The 24,634-nt window shown below is 38.7% G+C and overlaps 1 protein-coding gene across 4 annotated transcripts in view; it reads left to right on the forward strand.

Moving 5' to 3' along the window:
- PPP2R5C (protein phosphatase 2 regulatory subunit B'gamma) overlaps nt 1–24,634 on the forward strand; it is an 86,254-nt gene that overhangs the window by 21,747 nt on the left and 39,873 nt on the right. Inside the window, exon 2 of one of the 4 annotated variants that reach the window (XM_063333003.1) lies at nt 9,456–9,579. The exons of 2 other annotated variants lie outside the window; for them this stretch is intronic. In XM_063333003.1, the coding sequence (XP_063189073.1) occupies nt 9,486–9,579 (94 nt within the window). In that variant the 5' untranslated portion in view covers nt 9,456–9,485. Of the gene's footprint in view, nt 1–9,214; nt 9,580–24,634 lie in introns of those variants that run through there. One more of the 4 variants, XM_063333002.1, reaches the window with a different exon arrangement.

Consider the following 24,634-nt stretch of genomic DNA (forward strand, 5'->3'; position numbering starts at 1 on the left):
TTGTTTCTGGTGATGTTGATGGGTCATCCTCACTTCAGTTCTTGATTTTAGGTTACTTCCATGAACTTCTGACGCCCAAATACATTATATGCTGGAAAAAGCTATAGAGCTTGAATGTGTGATGTATATTTGCTACTCATCTAGCTGTGTTTGTTCAATTTTGAGAGGAAACGCTTGAGTGTGTCATCATCTGTTATGAATTGCATGCTTGTTGCTTTTGCACTTGACGGCTGTAATAATACATTTTTACTTCAGCTCTCATGGAGTTGATATCCAATGACCATCATACAGATAAAGTCTAAAACTTTAACTGAAAAAATTGCCTGGGTTTAATGCTGAGGGGAAGGAAGGGTATTTTTTCTTTTTTTATCCTTTTTTTTTTTAATGAGGTAATTGCATTTACTTCCAGATTTAGCTGTGTCCACCACCACCCCCCCATTCTCTTACATGCATATTAAGAAAACTTTACTGCACAAACATTTGTAAATTCTCTAAGCTTATTTTACTGTCTAAACCATTAGGAGATCAGACATCAAGTTTTCAGAATTTTCCCTAGAAAGTATTTTATAAACTTTTTTTAGTTAAATAATAGAATTCTATTTTTCTTCTCTGATTTTACTGAGCGTACAGTTGTCCCTTGACACATAAGAGTAGCTGGCGAGTGTCAGCATCTGCAGGACTGAGGTTGCTGCTGTGATGGACTTACTGACTAATTGACCAAGATTAAAAAGGAGCAAAAAAATATAACAGCCAGCAGTGTGGCATTTTATAATGGATTAACTAGCATCCTAAGTATTAATGTGTTTCACTTCTATTCAGGACTATTAATACAGAAAAGTAAAATGTAAGCTTATTGATTCAAAAATGTACATGTTATTAAAAATGAGAATTTATATTAATAAGAATCATTTTAGTAACACTTCCGTTACAGGTTGACAGGTTTTTTTCCCCATGGTACAGTCTTGCTTATAATGTATTTCTAAGATACACTCTTGCCCATTATATATACTTAGTTTATATGCTACAAGGGATTTTTAACAGTACAGGCAGGTGAGCATACTTGTATTTGTACACATTGTTTTACAAGGAGGTGCTGATTTTAGTAAAGTGTGCAAGTGTGCAGCGTTTAGAGATAACTGTTTTATAAAGTGGTGAGCTTTTTAAGGATGTGCTCTGAATCCCTACAATAAGTAAGAGAATGTTGCAATGAGAATTCTTAAATACAATATTAAGATACCCTGACTGGGATAACAGGTTTTATACACTGTCAAATGTAATTGTGTCACAAATCTAACTTTAAGCTGCAAATAATATTAATTAGAAGATAATGTTCTGTCAGTCCTAGAATAACAAATTTGAAAAGAAAAAAAAGAAAAAAGTGCTTCTTAATATTCTGAAGTGTTGCAAAATTTCACAATGAACATGTATTAGTCATGCATATGTAAATTTGGGCATGATTCAAAAACACGCTTTTTTGTAGCATTTCTGTATGTTTTTTTAAAGCTGGATAGAATCCTTTTATAGCCTTATAGAGGACTGCTATGATGCCAGTGTCATGGATTTGGTGTTGGGTTTTCATTTTATTAGATAAAAGTCAACATTGTTTTATGAAATCTTAAAGATGGCAGTTGAAATTCAGCTTTTATTTTTAAATACAGTTCCTAATTTATTTACAGAATTAGTTTACCTCTTGGAGTTGGATTTTTGATCTCAAAAATGTGGATGCAATATTCTTACAAGAGTATATATTGAGGTGGGAAGAAATGAGCTATGTTTACAAGTGTGGACATACATACTAACTTTTAGTGCTGAGAAGTACAGAATATGGAATACTGTGCTGTTTTCCTAATGTAGAATAACTTAATGTAATCTTAGTAAACAGATTCTGGCATTTCGTTGTTGAAGACCTTGTTGTGCATGTTGATCAGCCCTGGTTTTGACCTTCTGGTGGTGATGTCTGTTTCTGACTAAGCATGATTTCAACATTAAAAGTACTATCAGTCATATCTATTTAAAAGAAATAATAATTAAAAAAATGAACATGACAGGTCATAAGGGTGCCATTTTTCTGAGTACATTTCATGTAGAGTACGTGGTTTCTTTGTTTTTTTCAAGCAGAGACTTCAGACCTATGCCAAATTCTGGGTCTGTTCTGTGCAAGAGGAGAACATCAGAGTGGTGTCTTGACTTGTCGGCCTGTGATGCAGGACTCTGATAGGGACGCAAGCGCTATTAAAGCTTTCCTAATGTTTTTAAGTCATAAGTGTCTGTCTAGAAGATAGCTCTGTTTTCATCATCTGTACAATATTAAAGACTGATGAATCAAGTTGCAGAAGAGGTGATTCCAGTTTAAGATTCTGATACTTAAAAAAATGGTTGGGCAAAATTTTCATTGATGAAACTGTTGTAACCATCAGGAAGGATGAAAAAGTGAGGATTTCTCAAGAGGTCAGAAATGGAAGGTGGTTGTGTGTTTTTCTCAACTGTAGAGTACAGATAACTAAGCAAAGCTGATATCAAGATAAATTAGCAGATAAAGTATTGTTCTCTGTAGAGAAGTTGTGCTGTAGAGAAGTTCAGACATCTGTGTTGGTATTTTTCACAAACTCATATCAGGGTAAGTTCAAACTCAGGCAGAGTGCGTTACCTGTTCATTTAAAACTACTGTCTATATATGCAATATATGCAATATTGATATATGCAATATAATAGAATTTATGGAGATCAGCAATAGCGGACTGTTTTGAGGAGCACTTTTCTTATAAGCTGTTGAGACTGGAGATTTCAATGTTTAATGTCGCTTTCATCACAGAAACCTACTTCTGCCAGTTGTAAGTTAGGTGGAGAAGAAAGGTGCAGTACTTCAGCCTTTCCAGTTTAATCTCACTGCTTGTGTGTATGCATGGCAATTAAGGAATTTTGTCCACCTGCAAGGTGGTAGCAGCACTGTTTAGCTAAAAGTATTTTATGCAAAGTAAGATGGTAGGTTAAAGATGATTAATGCTACTATAAAAGATAATTTGCCCTAAGATGTAGTGCATTTAAAAGGCAAAACACTGAGGCAAAACAAATTAATTCTCATGCAGAACATTGATGAACACAGTTTTGTGAAACAGATGATGCTCTTCTCCCTTGTACACGAACTACATTGGACTAACTCGGTGTGCTAAGTGCTGTCCTTCTGGTCCTGGCTGCGTTCATGTTTTTATAGTATTTTTGGCAGCCCAATATTGTACTGAAACAAAAAGTCCATAAAGGAAAATACTGCAGAAGCTCGCTCTTTCCTACATCGGTATGGTTATGTGTCAGTGAGTGTATGTATTGTATCATGTGAAAGAACTGTGGAGACTTTCTTTGCCATCTTAATTTAGTGACTTTGTTTTTGAACTTTGATCTTTAAAACATTATCATAGTGTTGCACAAACAGACTTTCCTGTATTTAATTTTCTATTAAATGTTTAGAAGAGCTATTAAAATATGTGTGTGGTAAGCATATAAATTTCTTAAAGGAAAAACTGGCAGTTGCTTGGTGTTTATGCAGGAAAATGCGATCTATGAAATGAGTAAATATTTTAATATTTAATGATTATCAAATCATCAATATTCAAGTGTTTAGCAGTAATCCAATCTGAATTACGTTGTAACATTTTAAAGATTAAGAAACATGATAGTGAGTGAAGAACTACCAAAAAAAAGGTTACAGAGAAAAACACTTGAGTGTGTGAAATTTTTTTTCTTTAGCTAGCTTTACATGAAATCATAGGCTTGGATTAATGAGCCGTTTTTCATTTCAGCTGCCCTATCAAACACCTACTCATTAGTCAGCAGCTGAAAGTGTTAGAAGCATGCTCTACATCTGTCACTGGCAGCATTTCCTACCAAACTTGTTTCCACTGAAGCTTGGATAGAATCCATAAAAATAGGATTTATTGTCTTCTTTTCTAGATTCTAACCTGTGTCTTCAGAGTTTAGATCTCTCTTAAAGTATCTCTTATCATGGCCTTATTTACAAAAAGACCTTTTGGTTCCATTGCACAGGTCTTCATTATAATCAGACCTAAACATTTCCGCTGCTGCAAAACTAAACTTCTCCCTTCATAAGACCTCTACTGATCAAACATTGAATGCAATATTTGTATATGTAAATATAAGGCAGTGTTTGCTGGATAACTAGCACGCTCACAATTTTTTACTCTTTAATTTTTTACGCTTTGTTTCTTGAAAATGACATGCGTGACCTATGTAGTAAGGCCACAGACAGGAGTGAGTTTGGTGGTAAACATGTTAGATTTTATACTGGGCTTGGTTAAAATAGTGTGCCAATACTTGAAACAAGCTTCAGCAATCTGCTCTGGGAAATATGTTTTTGTACCAGGTGCTATTCTTAAAATATATTTCTTTTAAGGTAACTAATGGTTTGGGGGTTTTTTTGTGTTGTACAACTTCCTGAATTCAGCAGATATCTACTGATTTCTCCCCCTACTCCCCACTTACAAAACCTTTTGAGTATACAATATTGACTGAAGGAAAACTAGGCACTGTTGAGTCTGTGTGCGCTACGGTGACCGTGCAAATATTAGGAAACCCAGATAGAGACAAATCCAGTCAGAGGCAGATGTTTGCCAATTCACTTTTAAACACTTTTTCCCGTACTAAAAGGAGTAAATATTATCAATTTCTCAACATGGAAGGTAGAATACTGTTTTCTGCCATACTTCAGTCTTAGGAATTCTTTAAAGAAGCCAAATGACAGTCTATACCCAGTTCATTTATCCAGGTAAGGATTTTTTTCTTATCTGTGTATTTCTTTTGATAGCTGGGTATTAACATGGTGTTTACTGACTCTGTTTCCTTGAAAAATTTCCTCTTGACTGTTGTTTGGAATTGAGTCAGTCCCTTGTAGGAGAAGCCGAGTATCCTTCCTGTTGTGGCAGTTTCTTCTCCAGAATGTGTAACATCCAGTGCCTTTTCTCCCCTAAAACAAAGTTATTGTCCTTGAGTAACTCATTGTTCAGGGTTGTGAAGAGACCCATATTTTCTATAGCCCGACATCATTTGTGCAAATGGTTAAGTTTTGCTTAGGCTATAATTGGAGGGAAAAAAGTGAATTACGTTGGTCCTACCAGTAAAAGCGAGTCATGTTTATACCCATTCCTTTTTTGGGTGGCTGTCTGATGAACCAGATAATGGAATCAAGGTGGCTTAAACTCACCCTTTTCCTTCTCATTTTAACTCTGCTCAGTTTGCTAATCTGGTTCAGCCACGCAACTGCACCAGCCCTTGTGCAGCAATTTCAGACGGTTGGCTCAGAGGTGGGATTGCAGCAGTAGCTCATCTAGACTTAGCTTAGTTTAGGCTGCCGTGGAGCACAGTCTTAAGTTAACAGAAAACCAACCTGACAATGAAGTTAAGTGGCTTTCTCTTGGATTTCTCTTGGATTAATGGACTAAGCTAACTCAGCTGTGGGTCTGATGACCACTGAAGCATATGAGAGCAAAATAAAGCAGAGGGGAATGCAGGAAGGGGGCTGAAGCAGTCTGCAACTAGGCTGGTTTAGGTCGCTGAGGAATAGCAGCTTCAGAAGTTGTGGAATTATGCCTTCAGTTACCTTAAAGTTCAGACTAAATAGCCCACTCCTCCCCCAATCCAAAAATGAAGTCCCTTCCTATAGTTTGAGAGGTAAGCAACTTTGTTCAAGGTGTCTTCATGTAAATAGAAGTTCATCCAATTTAAATTATCTTACATGTTGTTGATCCTGTCACTATCAGTTAGAACAGCAGCTAGTTCAGAATGGAAATAAAGGCAATCTTTGGGCGGGTGAATTAGTTGGGGGGGGACGGGTAGGGTTGTTTGTTTAAGTCACAACCCAAATGGAGTATTTGTTTTGAAAGAAATACTACATAGCCTCCCATTGTAAAGAGTGCCGGATCCTAAATGTAACACACTTAATTATATCCTGAGAATTTTACAGGATTTTCCTTCATTCCCATCATCAGGAAGTTAGAAGTGACGAGCAGGGTTCAGAGGAAACCTGTAATAGCTACAGTTGTTCTGTACTGTCAATATGGTTTTTTCACTCGTTTAATACTAAAAATGGGTAGCTGAAGTTAATACAGTTTTTGATTCTCTTGCAGCAGAAGGGTATTCATTAATTCATTCAAGTAACCTCTTCCTTCTCCCATTGATATTTATTAGCTCTGTTCCACTTGCCCTAATATTCTTTCCCTTCCCATTAGTAAGTCAGTTCCTAACTTGATATTCTTTGCAATTTGTTTCCCAAATGAAGTTGCTCAAAATAATTCAACATAAGTAAATATTTTCCATTGGTGGCAAGTCAAATGTTTTCGGGCTGAAACAAGGGAGGTATGCAAACCTCTTGAGCAGAATGTATCTCTCAATCTGTATGACTGGTGAGAAGATACCAGATTTTGTTAACGAGCAAAAGGTCTTACAAAGATTTAAGTTCTTCAGCTCCACTAGTGTCCTGTAAGAAGCACACCAGAAATACACTGAATTGTGACTGTTTGAAGCAGTTTCATGGTAGTTACTAAGTACTGGCTTCAGATGTAACACAGTCCTGCGAAGAGGAAGACGTGAACAGGAGATGCACATCTTGCAAGAGAAAACTTACTTGAATGTGATGTAGTGTTCTGCCAATACTACTGCTAGTGCTGCAAATGTCATGTTTACTCTCTTTAGTGAAGAACAATGTAGGGTTGTCAACTCATAATCCCTTACCTAAAATTTGCTAATGAACCTCCAACTATTCAAGCTGTGCTTATATATAAAATAGGAAATGGCACTGTAACTAAAATAACATTCCCTTTTTGCTCTGTTGTGTTCCAGTACTGTAGTTAAGTTGTGTGCCATTATACCAGCAGTCTTCATTTTAATCTGTGCAGGGAGTTTCTAAGAGAAAGAAGCAGCAGTTGACCATTAAAGCAAAGACACAAGTAGGGAGGAGGAGAGATCGAGCAGCTCCTTCTTAAAGATGTCGTTACCAGATAAACTGGAATTTTAAACCTAATTTTTGCTGCTTCATGCTGTGGCTTATCACTGTAGAACAGTCTAATTGTATTTTAGATGGGGAAAAGAAACAGAATTGGCTTACAAAATTCTGCATATGAAAACACTGCAAAAAATTATGAGTTGTTCTTCAGTTTTCTTTTCTCCATCATCCATCAAGATCTTGTAGAAAACTTTCTTTGAGGTCGGTCTTGTTTTTTGTTTTTAAATCTAGTTTTGTTAAAGGCATATCTCTATGGTAGCTTTTTGTTCTATAAGACTAAAACTGCACATCTAAGGTATAGCCAAGGGATATACGGATATAAAACCTGACATTCTCGAGAATACACCTCCCCTGTTTTTGCCTAGACTGGAGAGACAAATTATTTGAATCTCTGTAGTCTTAGGGAAGAGGTTTTAAAAGGCATCAGAAGTTCACGTAGTCCATTTTGATGTTCTTCTCTAAAGTAAGATCAACTACGTTTATATCACTCATTATGTTTGGCCATTTTTGAAATTATTAGATTAATTTTTAAATAATAAATTTGCAGTCTCTTATTTTGTTTCACTATGCTTATTGCAAGAGGATTACATTTAATGTCTAACCTAATCTTCCTTGATGTATGAGGAATTTACTGTCTGTAGTGAATGTAAAAAAAAAAAAAAAAAAATTTCCCTCCATCTCCGTAATTACTTTTTAAAATACATGGATATTCTCAGTTTAGCCCTTTCTATCAAAAAAGACCCCAAACACAAACATCCCAACCAACCAACCCAACCCACACCAAACAGAGCAGTTTTATTTATTTTTTAACTAAGTAATATTTTCTAGATTGGTCATCTCTGGGTTTTCTCGTCAGGTTTACATCCTTCTTCAGGTGTGACATCCAAGAGGTACTACTTCACATCAGGCCTTGTCAGCAGTCAGTAAATCCAATTGACTTCTTCACGTGTCTTATGGGTAATATCCTTCTGTTATATCCCAGTTAGTCTTTTCCCTTGATCCAATTCAATAATATTCAGTACAGCTCTAACTCACCTTTGACAGTGTATCATTGAAGTGTGATATATTTTTTCTAACTTGGTATGCATATGCCCTATAATTTGTTTTTCTTCCAAATTTCCATCAGCAAACTACCTAATTGAAAAGTCTCTTTCTCTTCTTTTGATGTACTCCTTTTTTTTTGAGCAGATGTAAGTTAGGACAGTGTTGTAGATCAAGTAATTTAAATGTTTAAAGGTGACATTCTGATGCAAATAGTATTTGGGGAGAAGCACAGATTTGGAGATGGTACAAGTGTAATACTGTCTTTTTCTTTGAACATCACTCCCAGAGGTACAGTACCTAGGAGACAAAATGGTCCTTCAGATAGCTCATTGTAAAAATAAATGTGCAAGCCTCACATGATGAAGAAAATTGCTCACAGTTTTGTTCCAGCATAATTTGGTTCCTTAAGTAATTTGACTCAAAAGTTAAGAAATTGTTAATCTGTGCTTTTTTTCTGTTTCTGGGATTATGCAGCAAAACTGTTTCCATATGCCTATGTATTGATTCTTAGTGCTGCGATTGTTTAGGTTTTAATAAAATTTTAAAAAATTACTTATAGTTACTGAATGTTCTAGAAAGGAAAACCTGACATTTGCAATATCCAGGTTTACCAACGTTAAGTTAAACATAAGATAGGTCCATTTCTAGATTGAAAGAAAGACTCAGGTGAGTGTGAATAGTTAAGCCTTTCATCTCCTGAATGTCAGATGCATATATTTTTTATTCACAACATACATATTAGCAACCAGTCATAAAAGACTTCATGGGAATGCTTATGAGGTTTTGTATTTATAAATCAGTAATAATAATTATTCGAGGACCTGTGTCTTACTGTGAGCTACCTTTTAATATGGCTCTTGAAAGCTGAAGTTGTTGATGTTGCCTTTAATGCTGTGGTTTTCCACGGTTAAGTTGGACTTCTGTTTGGTAGTTGCTGGCAACCTCAGTGAAGGGAAGATGAAGCTTTTGGCGTTTTCAGGGAAGAAAAAAAAATTAAAAAAAAAACGCACACGCTCTTTCCAGCAGGTGCGTTCTGAATATGAGCTGTGGGGGAAATAATTAAAAAAACCAAACCAACCAAACAAAAAACCATAACAAAAAAAAAAAACCCAACCCAAAGCAAAGGCCAAAGACCTGTCCCCCCCCTCAGGCCGGGGCTCTGCGGGGGTCGGGGTGTGGGTGCGGGCGCAGTGACACCCGCGCTGGCGGGGCGCAGTGACAGCCCCGCAGCCGCCGCCGCTCATTTGCGGCCTCCTCCGTGTCATTTTTAAGTTGCTGCCGTTAGCCAATGGGGCTCCTCCCGCCCGCTGACATCACTAACTAGCCAGTTCCCTCCAGCTGCAGAGCGCTTCAGTTTCTGTCTTTTTTTAAACTAAAATGGAGGCTGGTTTCTTGCCTTAAGGAATACATTGCCTTGCCTGCCGGAGCCTAGATGTTGACATGTAACAGAGCTGGCAGCAGGATGGTGGTTGACGCAGCCAATTCCAATGGGCCGTTCCAGCCCGTGGCCCTTTTGCATATTAGAGGTGAGTTATTGTGCGCGTTGGGAGGGAATCGCGACCCTCCGGCGAGCTAATAAATGGCTATTGTGGTGCTGGGGTACGGGGAGCAGGAAGTCCTTTGTAGCCCTATCCCTTCCCCCTTTGCTCCCGCCGCGGTAAAACTGGGAGCGGATCGAAACCCCTGCTCTATTCAATGCATTTTGGGAAGATTTAAGAATGGGTAGAGGCGTTGCATACATAGTTAAAAGCAGGTTTTGCTGCTTTCTGCCGTAACTCTCCCATCCCCCTTTCAAGCTGTGCTGATGTCAAAGGATGTGAAGTCACTACCCCAGAAAGGTACTGAGTGGGGGGAGGGAAGAGCCAAGTTATCGCTATACAGTTTCTATAGAATAAGGACAAACGTTTGCACTGCTTCAAAGCCTTTTTTTGTGTGAATTGTTCAGATCGAGCGCCTTTAAAACCCACTGCAGCTTGTAAAAGGATTGGGAGTGTTGTTGGGGAGGAAGCGGGGGGGGGAAGAGATGTGACATTTATTATGAAAATATCCTTTATGTATTCAGAAAGCATTTCCTAGAAGAGATGCGGTTCGTCTTTAACAAGCAAGCTCTTGTGTGCCTATCGCTTTGTGCGGTTCTGAATGTTAAATTTCTTCACAGAATATGTTCGTTTGGGTTTATAGAATTAGTGCATTGCAAATCTACATTTTTATATAATTCAGTGGGAAAATACATGTTGGTACGGCACTTTTGCATAATATGGAGTGTGTATCTCTTGTTCTGTATTTTTGCAGTTAGTAAAATTTTGCATTGCTATGGGGGTTTTTGTGTATTTTTTTTAGCTGGCTGTTAACCAACCAAAGCTTTTTTTTTTTTTTTTTTTCAAATGTCTGTCTTAAGGTGGTTTTGGTTTAGAACTTTTTATGGAAACAGAACATGTATTAGCTGGGATCAGCACACCTTCAACAATGGCATTTATATGCAAGAAACACAGCTGATACCATTCTTAAATACATTTTGCTTATCAGCTTTCACTAGCGTAGGCTAGATGGTAGTACTGAAAAGAGCATTTTTTTCATTATTCCATATGCTGAAAAAATTTTGCTTTGAAAGTTTAAAAAACCCCCAGCTGTTCAGAAGCCTGCTCCTTTAAGCAGTAGCACTGGGTTTCATGCATTAAGAAATCACAATTTCTCTTTACCATTTAAGAGAGCCGTATCCTCTTCTGTCTGAAGTGGGACTGTGTGTATTCTAGAAGACTCTTAATTTTGATCTGGGGGGGGGGGAAATGTGATAATATTCCCTTGAGTGAGAATAGGGATGGTGCTTGTTGTCAAGGGAATATAAATGCAACTGCCTGACCTGTAGACAGGCCTTTGCTTTTCACTCTGCGCAAATCACCTTAATTCTCTGGTAGATGCTGCCTTTTGGAAGGGGAGAAGCACCATCTTTTAAAGGTGCAAGTCAGGAAAACAAACCAAGGTTGGAATGATGAAATGTTATAATGATGTACCATAATCCTTTGTCTCAGTACGATAAGATTCTTGTCAATTTATTATCCCTGTTGCTCCAATCAAGTACGTAATTTGTGGAAACAATCTATTTTAAGAAACTTCTGAAATTTACTTTCCTAAGACCTATATTTTTGGTGCACTGAAGAACACAGTAATAAAGTAGAGGTTAAGGGGTTTTGTTTGTTGTTGTTGGGTTTTTTGTTGTTGTCATTTTTTGGGTTTTGTTTTTTTTTAAATGGAGAGTGGACTTTCTCTGGTAAGCAATTAAGGAATAACTGGGAGATTGTTTTGCATTTTTCAGGTGGTAGGAAATAAGATGGGTGTCTGGTATTACAGCCCAGAGGAATTTCTTGACAGTGGGAAATATATATATTTCCATATATACATGTGTACAGAAGTTGCTTTGTTTGTTTGTGTGTACCTCATCTCTCCAGCTGCTCTGATGTTACCAGTACTGATTTGCCTCCAAAATGAGGCCTGACAGAAGAATACATACAAAATTAATAGCAGTAAAAATTAACTGGTAACTCTGAAGCCTAATGACACATATTTACCATTTGTCTTTTACAGTTTTCCTTCTACATCATCTGCAGGATTATATTTCTAGTAGAAGTATTCCTCTTCACAGCTATAAGAGCTAAAACTTCAGTGTCAAAGGCGGGGGGGGGGCACAGGGCCTTCAGTTGTTTCTGGTAGATCTAGTTTGTTGTAATAAAGAAGATACTGCCTTATCACCAATTTCGTGTGATCTTTAAACTAAAATTTTGGGATTATGTGTTTTATTTTGCTCTTATATTGCAGCTACCATATTTGGCCTTAACGTTATTTTTTTTAAAAAACTTGTGAAGCCTTGTGGGCTACGCTATCGGGACTTTTTTGAAAATAAAAATTGCAGTCTTGCTTTTACAGTTAATTCTAAAGCACTTTCTGTCCCTGGATCATATGGAGTATGTAATGTTTGCAGAATAAAAAGGAAATCTTCTGATCCAGCATGGGATGGGAGCTTGCCCCGCTTTCTCCTGCCCCTCCTGGACTGCACACAGCTTTGTCTGGGCTACTTACAGCTTTGCCAAAACAACACAGTTGGAAAAAATAGATGCAGGTGTTTTTTAAAATTTGTTACAAGTCTTGTCAAGGGTGTTAGAATTTTATTGACTGCTGTTGCTGTCACTGGTACCTGCACCATCACCATCAATGAGGAGCAGTAGGTACTTGTAGGATAGGAGGTGTCAGGGCTTCACATACCGTGTCCTCCAGCAGTTCATTTGGCTGCTGTTGCTCAAGGTCATCTTGGATGTGGTGCAGCTGTGTAATCTTGAGTCAGACTGCTGTGGAAAGAGCTGTGAGAAGTCTTATCAGGGTTCCCCTTTCACGCAGGAGTTGTCTTTAAGCTCAGGCCCTTGGCCTTAGTTGTTGCCCCATCTAGGTTGCAGCTGTGTGGTTGTCCAGCCATGCACCTTGCTGATCTGGTTCCTGATGTGTTGGCTACCTGGCTTGGTGTGCCTCTTCACTGTGGGCTTGTTCAGCAACCACTGGAAGGTTGGATGACCCTGATCACTGTCAGTACGCCTGCTCTCCTTTCTTCATTCAGGTACTGTGAGACTATGCCCTTTGTCACAACCATAGACTGTTGGCAGTTGTTCAAGACCAATGTGTAGAAATCAGGTCTGCAGAAGATGACTTTGGACCCGTTGTTGGAAAATACCAAGCACCACAGGAGTCTAATCCACATTGAACGCATGTGGCGTGGAGCCATTACTGTATGTTATTTGCTTGTGCTGAAAGTGCTCAGCGAGAGTGTTTGGCCGGCTGGGGTAGCGAGCCCTTGGTCATTCCACCCGCAACAGGCTTTCCAGGAGATCCAAGTTCTACTAATGCTGCATTGATCTTTCTGGAGTACAAAGATAGTGCATATCATGGTGAACTGAAAACTTAGCTGGTACTGAAACGATCCCAAAACTTCCAAGAAAATTACAATTTCAATTTTAGCAGCCATTATGGCAATGGAATAACTACTGTGGTTTGTGATCCTGCATAGAGACTTGAGCTTGTAGATGGCTGTGAAACAAATGGTGTAGCCAGAGCAACTGGTTGTAGGATATTTGTGTGGAGACCTCCTTTAGGATCTTCATGCATAGACGGGTCACTAACTATGAAGATACCATTAGGGCAGCACAGAGAAGAGGGTTATTGTGTATTGTGAATTTAAGATTTTTTGCAACAAGGAGAGAAGCAGAGCTGCACGGTGTTTTCAAGATGCGTCTTTCTCCTTATGGAGCCCTTCTGGCGGCTAAACCCCTAGGGTGATGGAAGTGCACTCAAGGCCCTGACAGGAGGATACACATAAATGAGATGAGGCCTGAGGGAAGGAATCATGACCTTTTGATTTTCATCTCAGCACTTCAAGCAAAGAAAGCATCTGTAAAAGCAGCATGGATTAGGACAAACAGTAAACATTTGTCACTAGACTTCAGAGTTACCAGTTCATGTTTACTGTTGTGAGTTGTCTTGCTGAAAACTGTAGCTGTAGTACAGAGTGCAGCTGCAGGTAGAAAATAATTGTAATTCATTCTGTAGGCAGATTATAAATGTTTATTCATTCCAGGGGTGGGGTGGGGAAGCAAACATTTTCATTGGGAATACAGTTCAATGCTGTTAAGAGCAAATCCCTTAATACTGTTCCATCAGTAACACAGAAATAGCCCAAATGCCAACGTTTTTATGAACTCAAGACACGATATTTGCTCTGATCTGCAATGGTAGTATTACCTGAATAAAGAAGTTACTTTAGTGGCTTAGTTGCTGACTGGCAGGGATTAGTAATGTCTGTTCATGCTTTTCAAAAACGATTTTCAAGGTGTTTTGCAAGACGTACTGAAAGTTGTGTGGGAAGAAGAGTGAGAACACCCGGATACTGTGCTAACTCAAAACTGGTGCTTCCTGTAGGCCATAACCTGTTTCTCATTGTCCATCCTTCTCCTCTGCCTTCCAGAGCAGCAATTTTTTTTTTTTTGACAGATTCAACTTTGTCATTATTTAAGTTACTTCAGATTTTTTGAAAGGTGCTTTGACTTTTTTTTTTTTCAAAGAAATTGTAAGTGATGTTAACTTTGTCCATTCTTTCTCTGTGCTCCTTGTATGCGTTAATCTTGAGTAAGGGATCATGGAAGGTAGTTCCTATTCCATCTTCACATAGTGCTTTTCTACAGAGCTAAAAATGTCAGTGGTAATGTTTTTGTGATGTAAATATCTGAGTATTTAGATAGAAATTTGCATTCTTGTCAAAGGGTGATGGAAGATCACTGTTCTGTTGGGTGAGGTTACTAACAGCATCAAGCACCCATCAGTGGTGTTTTCCCTGAGCTTGGGCCACCTTTGATCCCGAGCTGAAAGGTTACCTGATCACCATGAGCTACTGCCAGGCTCTTAAAGCAACCAAGTGCTATCTAGCTATTGTAAGGTGCATTTCCACTTAGTTTATATTTTCATACTTGGCTATGAAAGGTTAAGTCCCTTTTGACAATGTGTAAACATAGGAAGCAACTTTGAAGTGAGCTGCATATTGCATTTAAGCCTGAAGTATGGAATTTATTTCTTAAAGGAGAAAAGCTTGCCCCTTTGATTTTTAGAAAGAACCCAGCACACATTTCTTTTCTTGAAAAATAATTGACCCGAAGATACTTTTGTCTAACCGTACTTGCTAAAAATCTTGAAGGCTCTTGCTTTGCAGGAATTGTTTCTGAGCTAAAAAAGAACCTAAAAATTATCCATTTTGTAATTAAATGGGAAGCAGAGGCCAGAGCTCACACTTTAGAAGTAACACAGAGCAAATTCGGCATGCAGAACAGTAGCCATTAATCTCATGATGTACAAAAGGAGGCTGAAAGAACTGAGTTTGTTTGGGCTGAGGAAGGGGAGATCTTGTCTTCAACTGACTGATGGGAGGGTAAAGAGGACAGAGCCAGGTTCTTCTCAGAGGTCCACAGTGATTGAGTGAGAGAAGTAACTGATATGAATTGCAACACAGGAGAAAGTGATTAAACACTGGAACAAGATTCCAAAAGGGGCTGTGAAATCTCTGTGCTTGGAGATACTTAAAACTTGACTGGACAATGCCGTGAGCAGCCGGGTTTATCTAGCTCACTGTGCTCTGAGTGGGGGATTAGACTAGCGGAAATGAGACGTTCCCTTCTGGTGAAAATTATTCTATGATTCTGTCATTCTGTCTTGGATGTAGAACCAAAAAATGACTGGCCTTACTGTCACTTAAAAATACATTAAAATTTATATTTAATTTAAATAAATTAAATATAAAATATAATTAAATAAATTAAATATAAATTTTAATTTTTTTTTTAATTAAAGAGCAATATTCTTATTGTAAACTTTTTTTTTCTTTTCCTGTTGCTAGGTCAGATTTTTTAATATGCTTGGTGCCAGCCATGCCTATTAGTAGTACTTTTATCTCCATGTTAACTCTCAATTTTTGGTGTTACAGTGTTTTAAATGGTTCTTATGTTTTTGCAAACAGTGCGCACTGCACTTAAAGATGGGTGACTGGAACTGCATGCAGTATTAAAAATACTAGCACACTAAAACATTGTTCTATTCACTTTGTAATACTCTGTTAGGAGCTCAGCAGTATTAAAAAAAAATTGTGGCAGGTATGTGTTTTTTACAGAACATCCATAACTCTAAAAGTATCTTCTGAATAAGCTAGAACTCAAATGTATACAGTCAGCTATTTCACCTACATTTCTTTGCACTTATCAGCTTTTGGAAAGATCTAATAGACTGAATTCATTTGCTCAGTGTTGTGAGATTTTTCTGTAGCTCTTTTTTAACAAGCTTTAAACTGACATTGAATACAGCATTAATAAACTGTATGACCTCGCTATTCATCTTCCATGGTCCATGAAAATGTTGAACAGGGTAATTTATACCAAAGATGCTTACAACATACTTCTAGTAATCTTCTTGCATTACTAAAACATTATGTTAAAAGTCTAAAAATCCGGGGATAATTGTCATTTACCAACTTCCTAGTACTTTCCAAGAACTTGATAAAGTTCAAGCATCATTTCCATTATATGTCCTCAGTTTGCCTTTTTTGGGGTATTAATGTTTTATTATAGTCTGAAACTAGCCTATGCTGATTATGAAAGGATACCTAAAAATCTCAGAAAGTCACCTTTTCTACTGTGGGGTTTTTGCTGTTAGTGTATACTGCAGTGGAAAATCAGTCTGTTTTATTTCTTCTCTCTTTTCTGTGTAATGATAATCTTCACCTTCACACACATCTTGCATTTTGCACATGAATAGGTATTTTTAAGGATGATGAATTTAACTGTCCTGAGCATGTATGTTTATTTAAATACTAATTTCCTTTAATCCTTCAACACATTTAAATTTAGTAAACACTTCAGGTACAGTGACTCTGTTGTGAGAAGTGAGTAAAATTATCTTGGGAAGAAAGGTATGTAGAGTAGACATCTTAATTTTTTTCTTCAGAGTTGTTTGCATCACATTGATGGATCGTGCTAATTCATTTTCAGTGAATTTAAATTTTAAAAAAATTACAGCCACTTGTAAAATGGCAGGTTTGTTTTTACTTTTGTGGCAACGCTCCTGTGCAAAAGACCTTCAAAACCTTTTTTCAGTGCTGCTAATCCAATAAATGGCATTTCCCATGGCCAGCACACCTCTTCTGTCCTGCTTGTGGGTTATAGTTGTTGGGTTTGGATGAAATGGATAAACCTCAGCTTAGATTTAAAGGTGATAAAAATGCTTGTTCTTCCCTTTTCTCTGATACGAGCCAATTATAATTGGATAATCTGAGGGCTGAGAAGCAGCTGCATGTTTGGGTTGATACCTGCGCATTCCTGCGAGGCCACCCAGGCTCTGTTGGTACTCACCCTGACTTCTGGAGCTTGTACTCATCCATCTTGACAAAAGTTTCCTAGATCCTCATAGCAAGTTCTCGGGCACCGCTGCTCTTTAATGTTGTTTAACCAGTTGTATGCTGAATTGTTAGCTTTGAAATCCATCCACTGTTGCTTTGTAAAAGTGTTGTCTCAAAAAGGAGAAATAAGACCAGCTGGCTCAAGAACAAGCCTCAGTTCTATTCTTAATGAAGCTAGGCCTCTTGTATCTATAGGGTTGTGAAATGTTGACTTAAGAGTTTCATCAATTAGCATTAGATAATGTGAATCGACAAATGACCTATATTGGTACAAATTACTGTGTTATTTTATTGCCTCGTGTACGGTTTTGCTAGATTTTTTTCAAAGGACATCCAGACATAGCCACAGCACTTAGTCAGACATAGACTGATGGGGTTTTGCTGGTATATACTGAAGCAGCTCGTGGGGAGTGTTTTTAATACTTGACCAAGAGCAGATTTAAAGGAGGTTGCTTAGTTATCACTCCTGCTCTGTTTAACATGGTGACATGCTTATTAACTCTTCGCTTACTATGCATCGCTTTGTATCAGAGGATATATTTTACCTTGTTACTGCTTTTACTTTGTGTGCTCTGTCATTTTGTCACTTCTCTTACTTTGTTGAATTCTTACTTCACTTTGGGTTGTTTTTACCTTTATATAGATTCTTTGCCCATATGAAGAGTGTATGTATAAGTTTTGCTTCTGGAAACAATAAGGCTGTTAAGTGTCCACACTGCACTTAAAATCTCTAAGGGTATGATGGTAAAACCTCTCTGGAGGGGACTTTTTGTTGAGCTGAAAATTCCATGAAATTATAGGAAGGTAGGTAGTTGGAATTTTTGAGTTGTGTTTACTGACTCATGGTGTAATTTGCGTGCCCTTTCAAGGAAGCAAAATTATACTGGCATAAATGCGTATTTTCCTCAATTTCTATCCATACATCAAAAATCTTTTGGTTTGTGATTGTTGCTGTGAAATGCATTTTAATATTAAAATTCAATGTCATCTGTTTCTGAGGAAAATTTTTATTCCCATTTCTGTTCAAAGTTTTTAATAATTAATTTCAACTTCTGTAGAGTCAGATAAATCTCTCCATGTGCTGTCGAATATTGTCAGCTACTGAAACTGCATTGTGAACCAAGCAGATTTAAGTGAGCACCGGCAATATTTAATAGACACAGGAATATTTAAATCATATGCAGACAAGATTCTTTGCTATCAGGGTGGTGAGACACTGGCCCAGGTCCTCAGAGGGGCTGTGGCTGCCCCACCCCTGTAGGTGTTCAAGGCCAGGCTGGATGGGGCTTTGAGCAACCTGATCTAGTGGGAGGTGTCCCTGCCAATGGCAGGGGGGTGGAACTAGATGATCTTTAAGGTCCCTTCCAACCCAAACCATTCTGTGATTCTGTAAGGTGTGCTTCTGGTGGTGCCTTTTATGTTCTAGCCTTTACGCCCAAGATAAACACCTTATACTAGTGAAAGTACAGTCTTGACAGCGTAACAGAGCCTCTGCTTAACTTCTGCCTGTATGCTTGTGTCTCAAATGGCAAAACTGAGTTAAATGATGTTCTGAGTGGATGATGTTTTAAAGCCACATCTGCACCATCAATCCCACTTAATACACATACAAATCATGCAATACCATTACTGCTATAATTTGCCAATTAAGTTTTCTTTTTCAAGCTAAAATTAGGGGCGGGGTCTGACTAAGTTACACAAAGAAAAAGTTATATATGAAACATAAAAGATGTAAAAACAAAATAAATTATTCACTTGGGACTTTTCTAGTTGTAGCAGTCTACTAAATTGAAATACTTTTTCATTCTGAGCAGTTTTGTGGAATGTTTTTGATTTGCTTTTTTGAGTTAAGGGTACGAGCTGTGTACCTTCACACAGCCTCTAGAACTGAATTCTTGTGTTGCTTTTGTACTTAAGATGAAAGCATAGCAATGTCAGTGGTGTTTCAAAGGTGTCCTGTGTTCATTTGGGCCACATTGGAAAGAGGACTTGAACAAAAGTCATCAAAGCTTGAAATCCCATAAATAGTTTAAGGAAAAAGTGTGTTTTCTGCTATTTGGGTGTAATAAGTTTTTCTTCCAAAATATTTTCCGAACAAAGTCTAACTAGCTGTCTTGCTTTAACCCCCAGCCAGCATCTAAACACCACATAGCTACTGGCTCACTACCCCCTTAAGCAGGATGGAGGGGAAGAAAATTGGAAGGGTAAAAGAGAGAAAACTCATGGGTTGAGAAAAGAACAGTTTAATAATTGAAATAAAATAAAGTTGTAGAATGGTTAGAGTTGGAAGGGACCTTAAAGACCATCTAGTTCTAACACCCTGCTATGGCCAGGGACACGTCCCACTAGACCAGGTTGTTCAGAGCCCCATCCAGCCTGGCCTTGAACACTTCCAGGGATGGGGCATCCACAACTTCCCTGGGCAACCTGTTCCAGTGTCTCACCACCCCCACGGTAAAGAATTTCTTCCTAATGGCTAATCTAAATCTCCCCTCTTTCAGTTTAAAACCATTACCCCTCATCCTATCACTCCACTCCCTGATAAAGAGTCGCTCCCCATCTCTCCTGTAGGCCTCACTTAGGTACTAGAAGGCTGCTATAAGGTCTCCCTGGAGCCTCCTCTTCTCTAGGCTGAGCAACCCCAACTCTCTCAGCCTGTCCTCATAGCATAGGTGCTCCAGCCTTCTGATCATCTCCGTGGCCCTCCTCTGGACCTGCTCCAACAGGTCCATGTCCTTCTTATGTTGGGAGCCCCAGAGCTGGACGGAGTACTCCAGGTGGTGTCTCACCAGGGTGGAGTAGAGGGGCAGAATCACCTCCCTCGACCTGCTGGCCACACTTCATTTGACGCAGCCCAGGATGCTTTTGGCTTTCTGGGCTAAGAGCGCTTGTTGCCAGCTCACGTTGAGCTTCTTATCAACCACCATCCCCAAGTCGTTCTCCTCAGGGCTGCTCTCAATCCATTCTCCGTCCAGCCTGTGCTTGTACTTGGGATTGCCCTGACCAGGTGCAGGACCTTGCACGTGGCCTTGTTGAACCTCATGAGGTTTGCATGGGCCCACTTCTCAAGCCTCTGGATGGCATCCTTTCCCTCCAATGTGTCAGCTATACCACACAGCTTGGTGTTCTCAGCAGACTTCATGAAAGTGCACTCAATCCCACTGTCCATGTGCCTGACAGATGTTAAATAGCACTGGTCCCAGTACTGACCCCTGAGGAACGCCAGTTGTCACTGGTCACCGTCTTCTATACTAAAAAGGCGTTAACTGCTTAGTTTGTTTATGGCACACGTTTGACATTCATGGATAATCTGTGCAATGGCATCAATAGTCAAGTCCACCCCTCGATCACAAGCCCATTTGTGTGTTGCATCCCTTCCTGAATGTCTGATGTGTCATGGGCCCATCGAGCTATAAATAGCTCACCCTTATCTTCCCAATCACAGATCCACCTAAGCCACTTCAATTCTAGCAACCTGGTCCACCTGCTCATTGTTTCAGTGTTCTTCAGTGGCACAACTCTTGGGTATGTGAGCATCTACGTGATGTACTTTTACAACCAGGTTCTCTGCCCGAGCAGCAGTATCTTGCCGTATAGTTCAGCGACACAGATGGGTTTACCACTGCACTGCCAGTTGGTCTGCTTCCATTGCTGTAGCCACCCCCACAGAGCATTTGCCACCATCCATGAGTCAGTGTAGAGATAAAGTACTGGCCATTTTTCTCATTCATCAATATTTAAAGCCAGCTGGCTATCTTTCACCTCTGCAAACTGACTTGATTCAGCTTGTCCTTCATCAGTTTCTGTGACTTCTCGTGCAGGATACCACACAGCAGCTTTCCACCTTTGATATTTTCCCTCTCTTCTCCCAGAGGGTGCTACATAATATCAAGCAGTGTTTAGTAGATACTGGCCAGGGACCAGCACAGTGTGGTAAGTTGTGCCTCTTTGGAATAGCTACAGCATTTTTTATTTTTTTTCCCAAACATTCTGTCTCTTCACCAGGATCCTGTAGTCATTCAGGAGTGAAGTTCCAGACCATTGGAGGTGAGAAGTTCTCTAGATAACATATCTCTAGATAGTAGACCCATATTCTGCCACGTGCTGTGTCACCCATGGCCGTACTCTCATAGAGCCTGGGTCATATTCGTAAATTGCTTGTTAACCTTACACAAAAATGAAGCAATACTTCTAAGAAATACCAATGGAGTATGAAGTATTTTAACTACCCAAGGATGTTCAAGATACTGAGAAGTTACTGTAACAAGGGAGGAGACATCACAGAAGGTGGTTGTGAAAGTGCCATTCTGAATTTCCTAGACAAAAAACCTCTTGGAGGAAGAAGTATAATTATTAATTGATGTTGGTACCTGAAGTACGGTAATGGCTTCAGTACAGAGCCCAAATACCAGGTTAAGCTCAAGGTCAGTGTTTTGATAACAAACCTCCCAGGCTAAACATCACTAATCACTACAGAGCACAGCCAAAACCAGCACATTGTGATATCTGTTAATAATTATTCTAAATGTCATCATTAAATTCACCTATTTTGTCATTCAGAAGCATCCAGTAGAAAGCAGGCAGCAACCTACAGGGTTTAGCACACGTACAGGGAGTGAGGAGAGGAGGAAGCAGGCTGATAGCTCTGGGGGAGTAACCAAGTTATTTTACATTTTGGCCCTTGATTGTTCCTTGAATTATGCTTATTGTAGGTGTGTGACAGGTAACATTGACTGGCAAGTTACTCAGTGAGCACTATCTGACTAGAATTATAGGTTGGTGTGTGGAGTTTGGGTGTGTTTCAGGAAACAGCACTTCTGCTTAGAGCAGATGGTTAGGCTTGATTAGCTGGTACGTACTTCAACCAGGCGTCCAAAGTGGCAGTGTTTTATTCAGTGGTTCATGGGTTTCTTCAATTTACTCAATATAAATCTTCTTCTGAATTACACCATGCACTTAAATTATGTTCTGTAATGTAACTGAAGTCTGGTCCCACCACGGTAGTGCTTCTTTTTTTCAGAGATGCTGTTATATATATTTAAAAACAATTTTAACGTTTTCAAATGCAGTTGAAGATGTTGTGTAATAAGTTAGGGTTTATGCCATGAGACTGGATTCAAGAACACTGTAATGGTTAGGAAATTGAGGATTTTTCTCTTAGGTTTCTATTAAGTGCTTTTTTGTGTTTAAAAATGAGTTTTGCTGTCATATTAACTGTATGTATGCCAGAAAGCTCTTCTGAGAGTTCTTTATCTGTTTGGTTTCTCTCTTCCCTTGTTAAGACAGCTTTTTCTTCCATTGTCTATTTGATTATCCTCCCTGTCATTTTTCTCCCTAATTTTCAGGTGGAATTTTTATTTCATTAGCTGAAGCCCATTTCAGCTTGTTTCACTTGTCATTTCCTGTACAAGTATTCCTGTTTTCCTCTTTATGGTACATTGCCTTTCAAGTATTTATACAGTTATCACTTTTGCTCTTCACTTTCTATTTTTAAACATTTTAATGTAGCCCGAAAATCCTTATTTCTCTTAGATGTTATTACAAATATTTTCTCAAGGTATTTTAAAAATTTCATATGGCTTCTAAGAAAATAGTTTATTTCTAATAAGTCTCTGTAAAGCAGGAGCTTCAGTGCAGGGTGGTGTTGGTCCACTTCTGAAAAATCATTAAGTAATTAGGTGCACAGATTAATCACCGTTGATCTACTTTTATCATCATTAGACTTGTGATGTACACCTGGAAAAGATGTTATTGGAAGTAATTTCAGTGCCTCAGGTTGTTTAGCGTGTAAAACCTACGCCAAACAGTATAAAACGACAGCAGGCTTTTTTTTCCTACTTCATTACCAGTCAGTCCTTAAAATCTTCTGTCTTACATCTTTGACAGTTAAATGTCATTACTTAGTTTCGCTATCATCAAAACCACACTTTAATCTTGTAGTTAGGAGATAGCAGCCACCAGCAATAGCCCTCAGCACTGGGCTGCAGCTTTCAGAGGGGATTAGTGTTGTGAGGTGCCTGTTTTGAGCTTCACCCCAGGACTGACAAAACATGTGCTTCTCATTCCTTTCAGACTCTCTTAAACTGTGGGGGTTTTTGGGTGGTGGGGGTTTTTTTTGGTGTTGCTGTTTAATTAGTCTGGTAATGGCTCATTTAATTCTAATAGGCGCCCCCCCCCCCCTTTTTTTTCATTAAATGGTAGGCTGTATTGCTTTAAAAGTCTCATAATCCAATGAAAAGCCACTCATTTGAATGAAAATTAAGCCAAGAGATTTCTTTAAGTAGAAACCAAAAATTTTAAATGCTGTGTACCTTTGTACTTAATAAATTCCAACATCTTGCTCCTGCCTCCCCCGTCCCCACTTCTCTATCATGATTAAGACTAGTTTCATATGCAAGCTGTCACAGGTGAAATAACTTTTTTTTTTATCTTAAGTGGAGTTATGGCCAGATCCAGACTGCAGGTCAGGATAGAAGCAATATCAGTGCTATTGCTTTATGGGAAAAAATAAAGCTTGAATGTTCACTATTAACCAGGACTTTTTTTCTGGAAATAAAACTTCTTTAAATAAAACTACCAGAGTACCTGAATGTCCAAAAATTTTAACTACTTGAAAATAAAGTAAAATTCAGCTTGTTTTTGAATTTTAGGTAGAAAATGTGCTACATATATATGATTTTAAGCATTGTTTTTAAACCTTATTTTCTATCTATATATAGGGAAGCAGTTTTGGGTGCCAGTCTTTCTCAGGTGTATTACCAAATGTGAACTAGCAGCAGTTAAGAACAGCGCAATTTCTCCAAATGCAGGGGAAGGGAAAAGCAGCTTTTATTTCCAGTTACAAATTTCTGTTATCTGAAGAACAGCCAAAAGGTGTTTCTGGCAGCAGCTCAGTTCCTTGAAGCAAAGGAGTGGACATAGCCCGTAATTACAGCAGGTTCTCATGTCCCCCCTCTCCTGAATGCCTGGACTGCTACTGAGCATCACAGTGCGCCTAAAGGCAGCTGGTGCAGGCAAGGGTCAGTCCTGCTTGAGATTGGGAACTCTCCTTGTGCATCCATCTACCATTCCCAGCTCACCTTCCAGCTGGCCTTGAACAAAACAACTTTACTGTGATAGTAGCTGGTTGGATTATTGTTTTCTTGTAATCCTAAATACCTGTGAAATATTTTTAATTATCAGGAGTTATTTTTTCATCGGGAGTTGTTTGGCAATTGTGAGCTTTGTTGTAGTTCAGATTGAAAGTCCATCTAATCTTCAGTGTCCTTTTTCTGACAGGAAATGTGTTAAGTGTTTTAAAAAAAAAAAAAAAGCACTGTTGAGAACTACTTTATAGGAATGGTTACTGGTATAATGCGTGGTAATTAGAGAAGGACCTTATACTTACAGCTCAGTTCTTTTGGAGTAAGCTGCCATTCCTTACATCTTTACACCGCTTACATGCGCATCCCTTTATCTTCAATAGTGAGATAAAGAGCGGAAGCTTGTTCCTCTTCTATGCCACTTAAAATGTTTATATATCTTGCTCTCTTGAGTCTAATACAAGCACTCTTTTTCCATGAGTGTTCCTGTGGCTTTGGCCGCTGTGGTCATCTTTCTTGTTTTAA

Source organism: Chroicocephalus ridibundus, chromosome 4, assembly GCF_963924245.1.
Source record: "Chroicocephalus ridibundus chromosome 4, bChrRid1.1, whole genome shotgun sequence".
Lineage (NCBI taxonomy): Eukaryota > Metazoa > Chordata > Aves > Charadriiformes > Laridae > Chroicocephalus > Chroicocephalus ridibundus.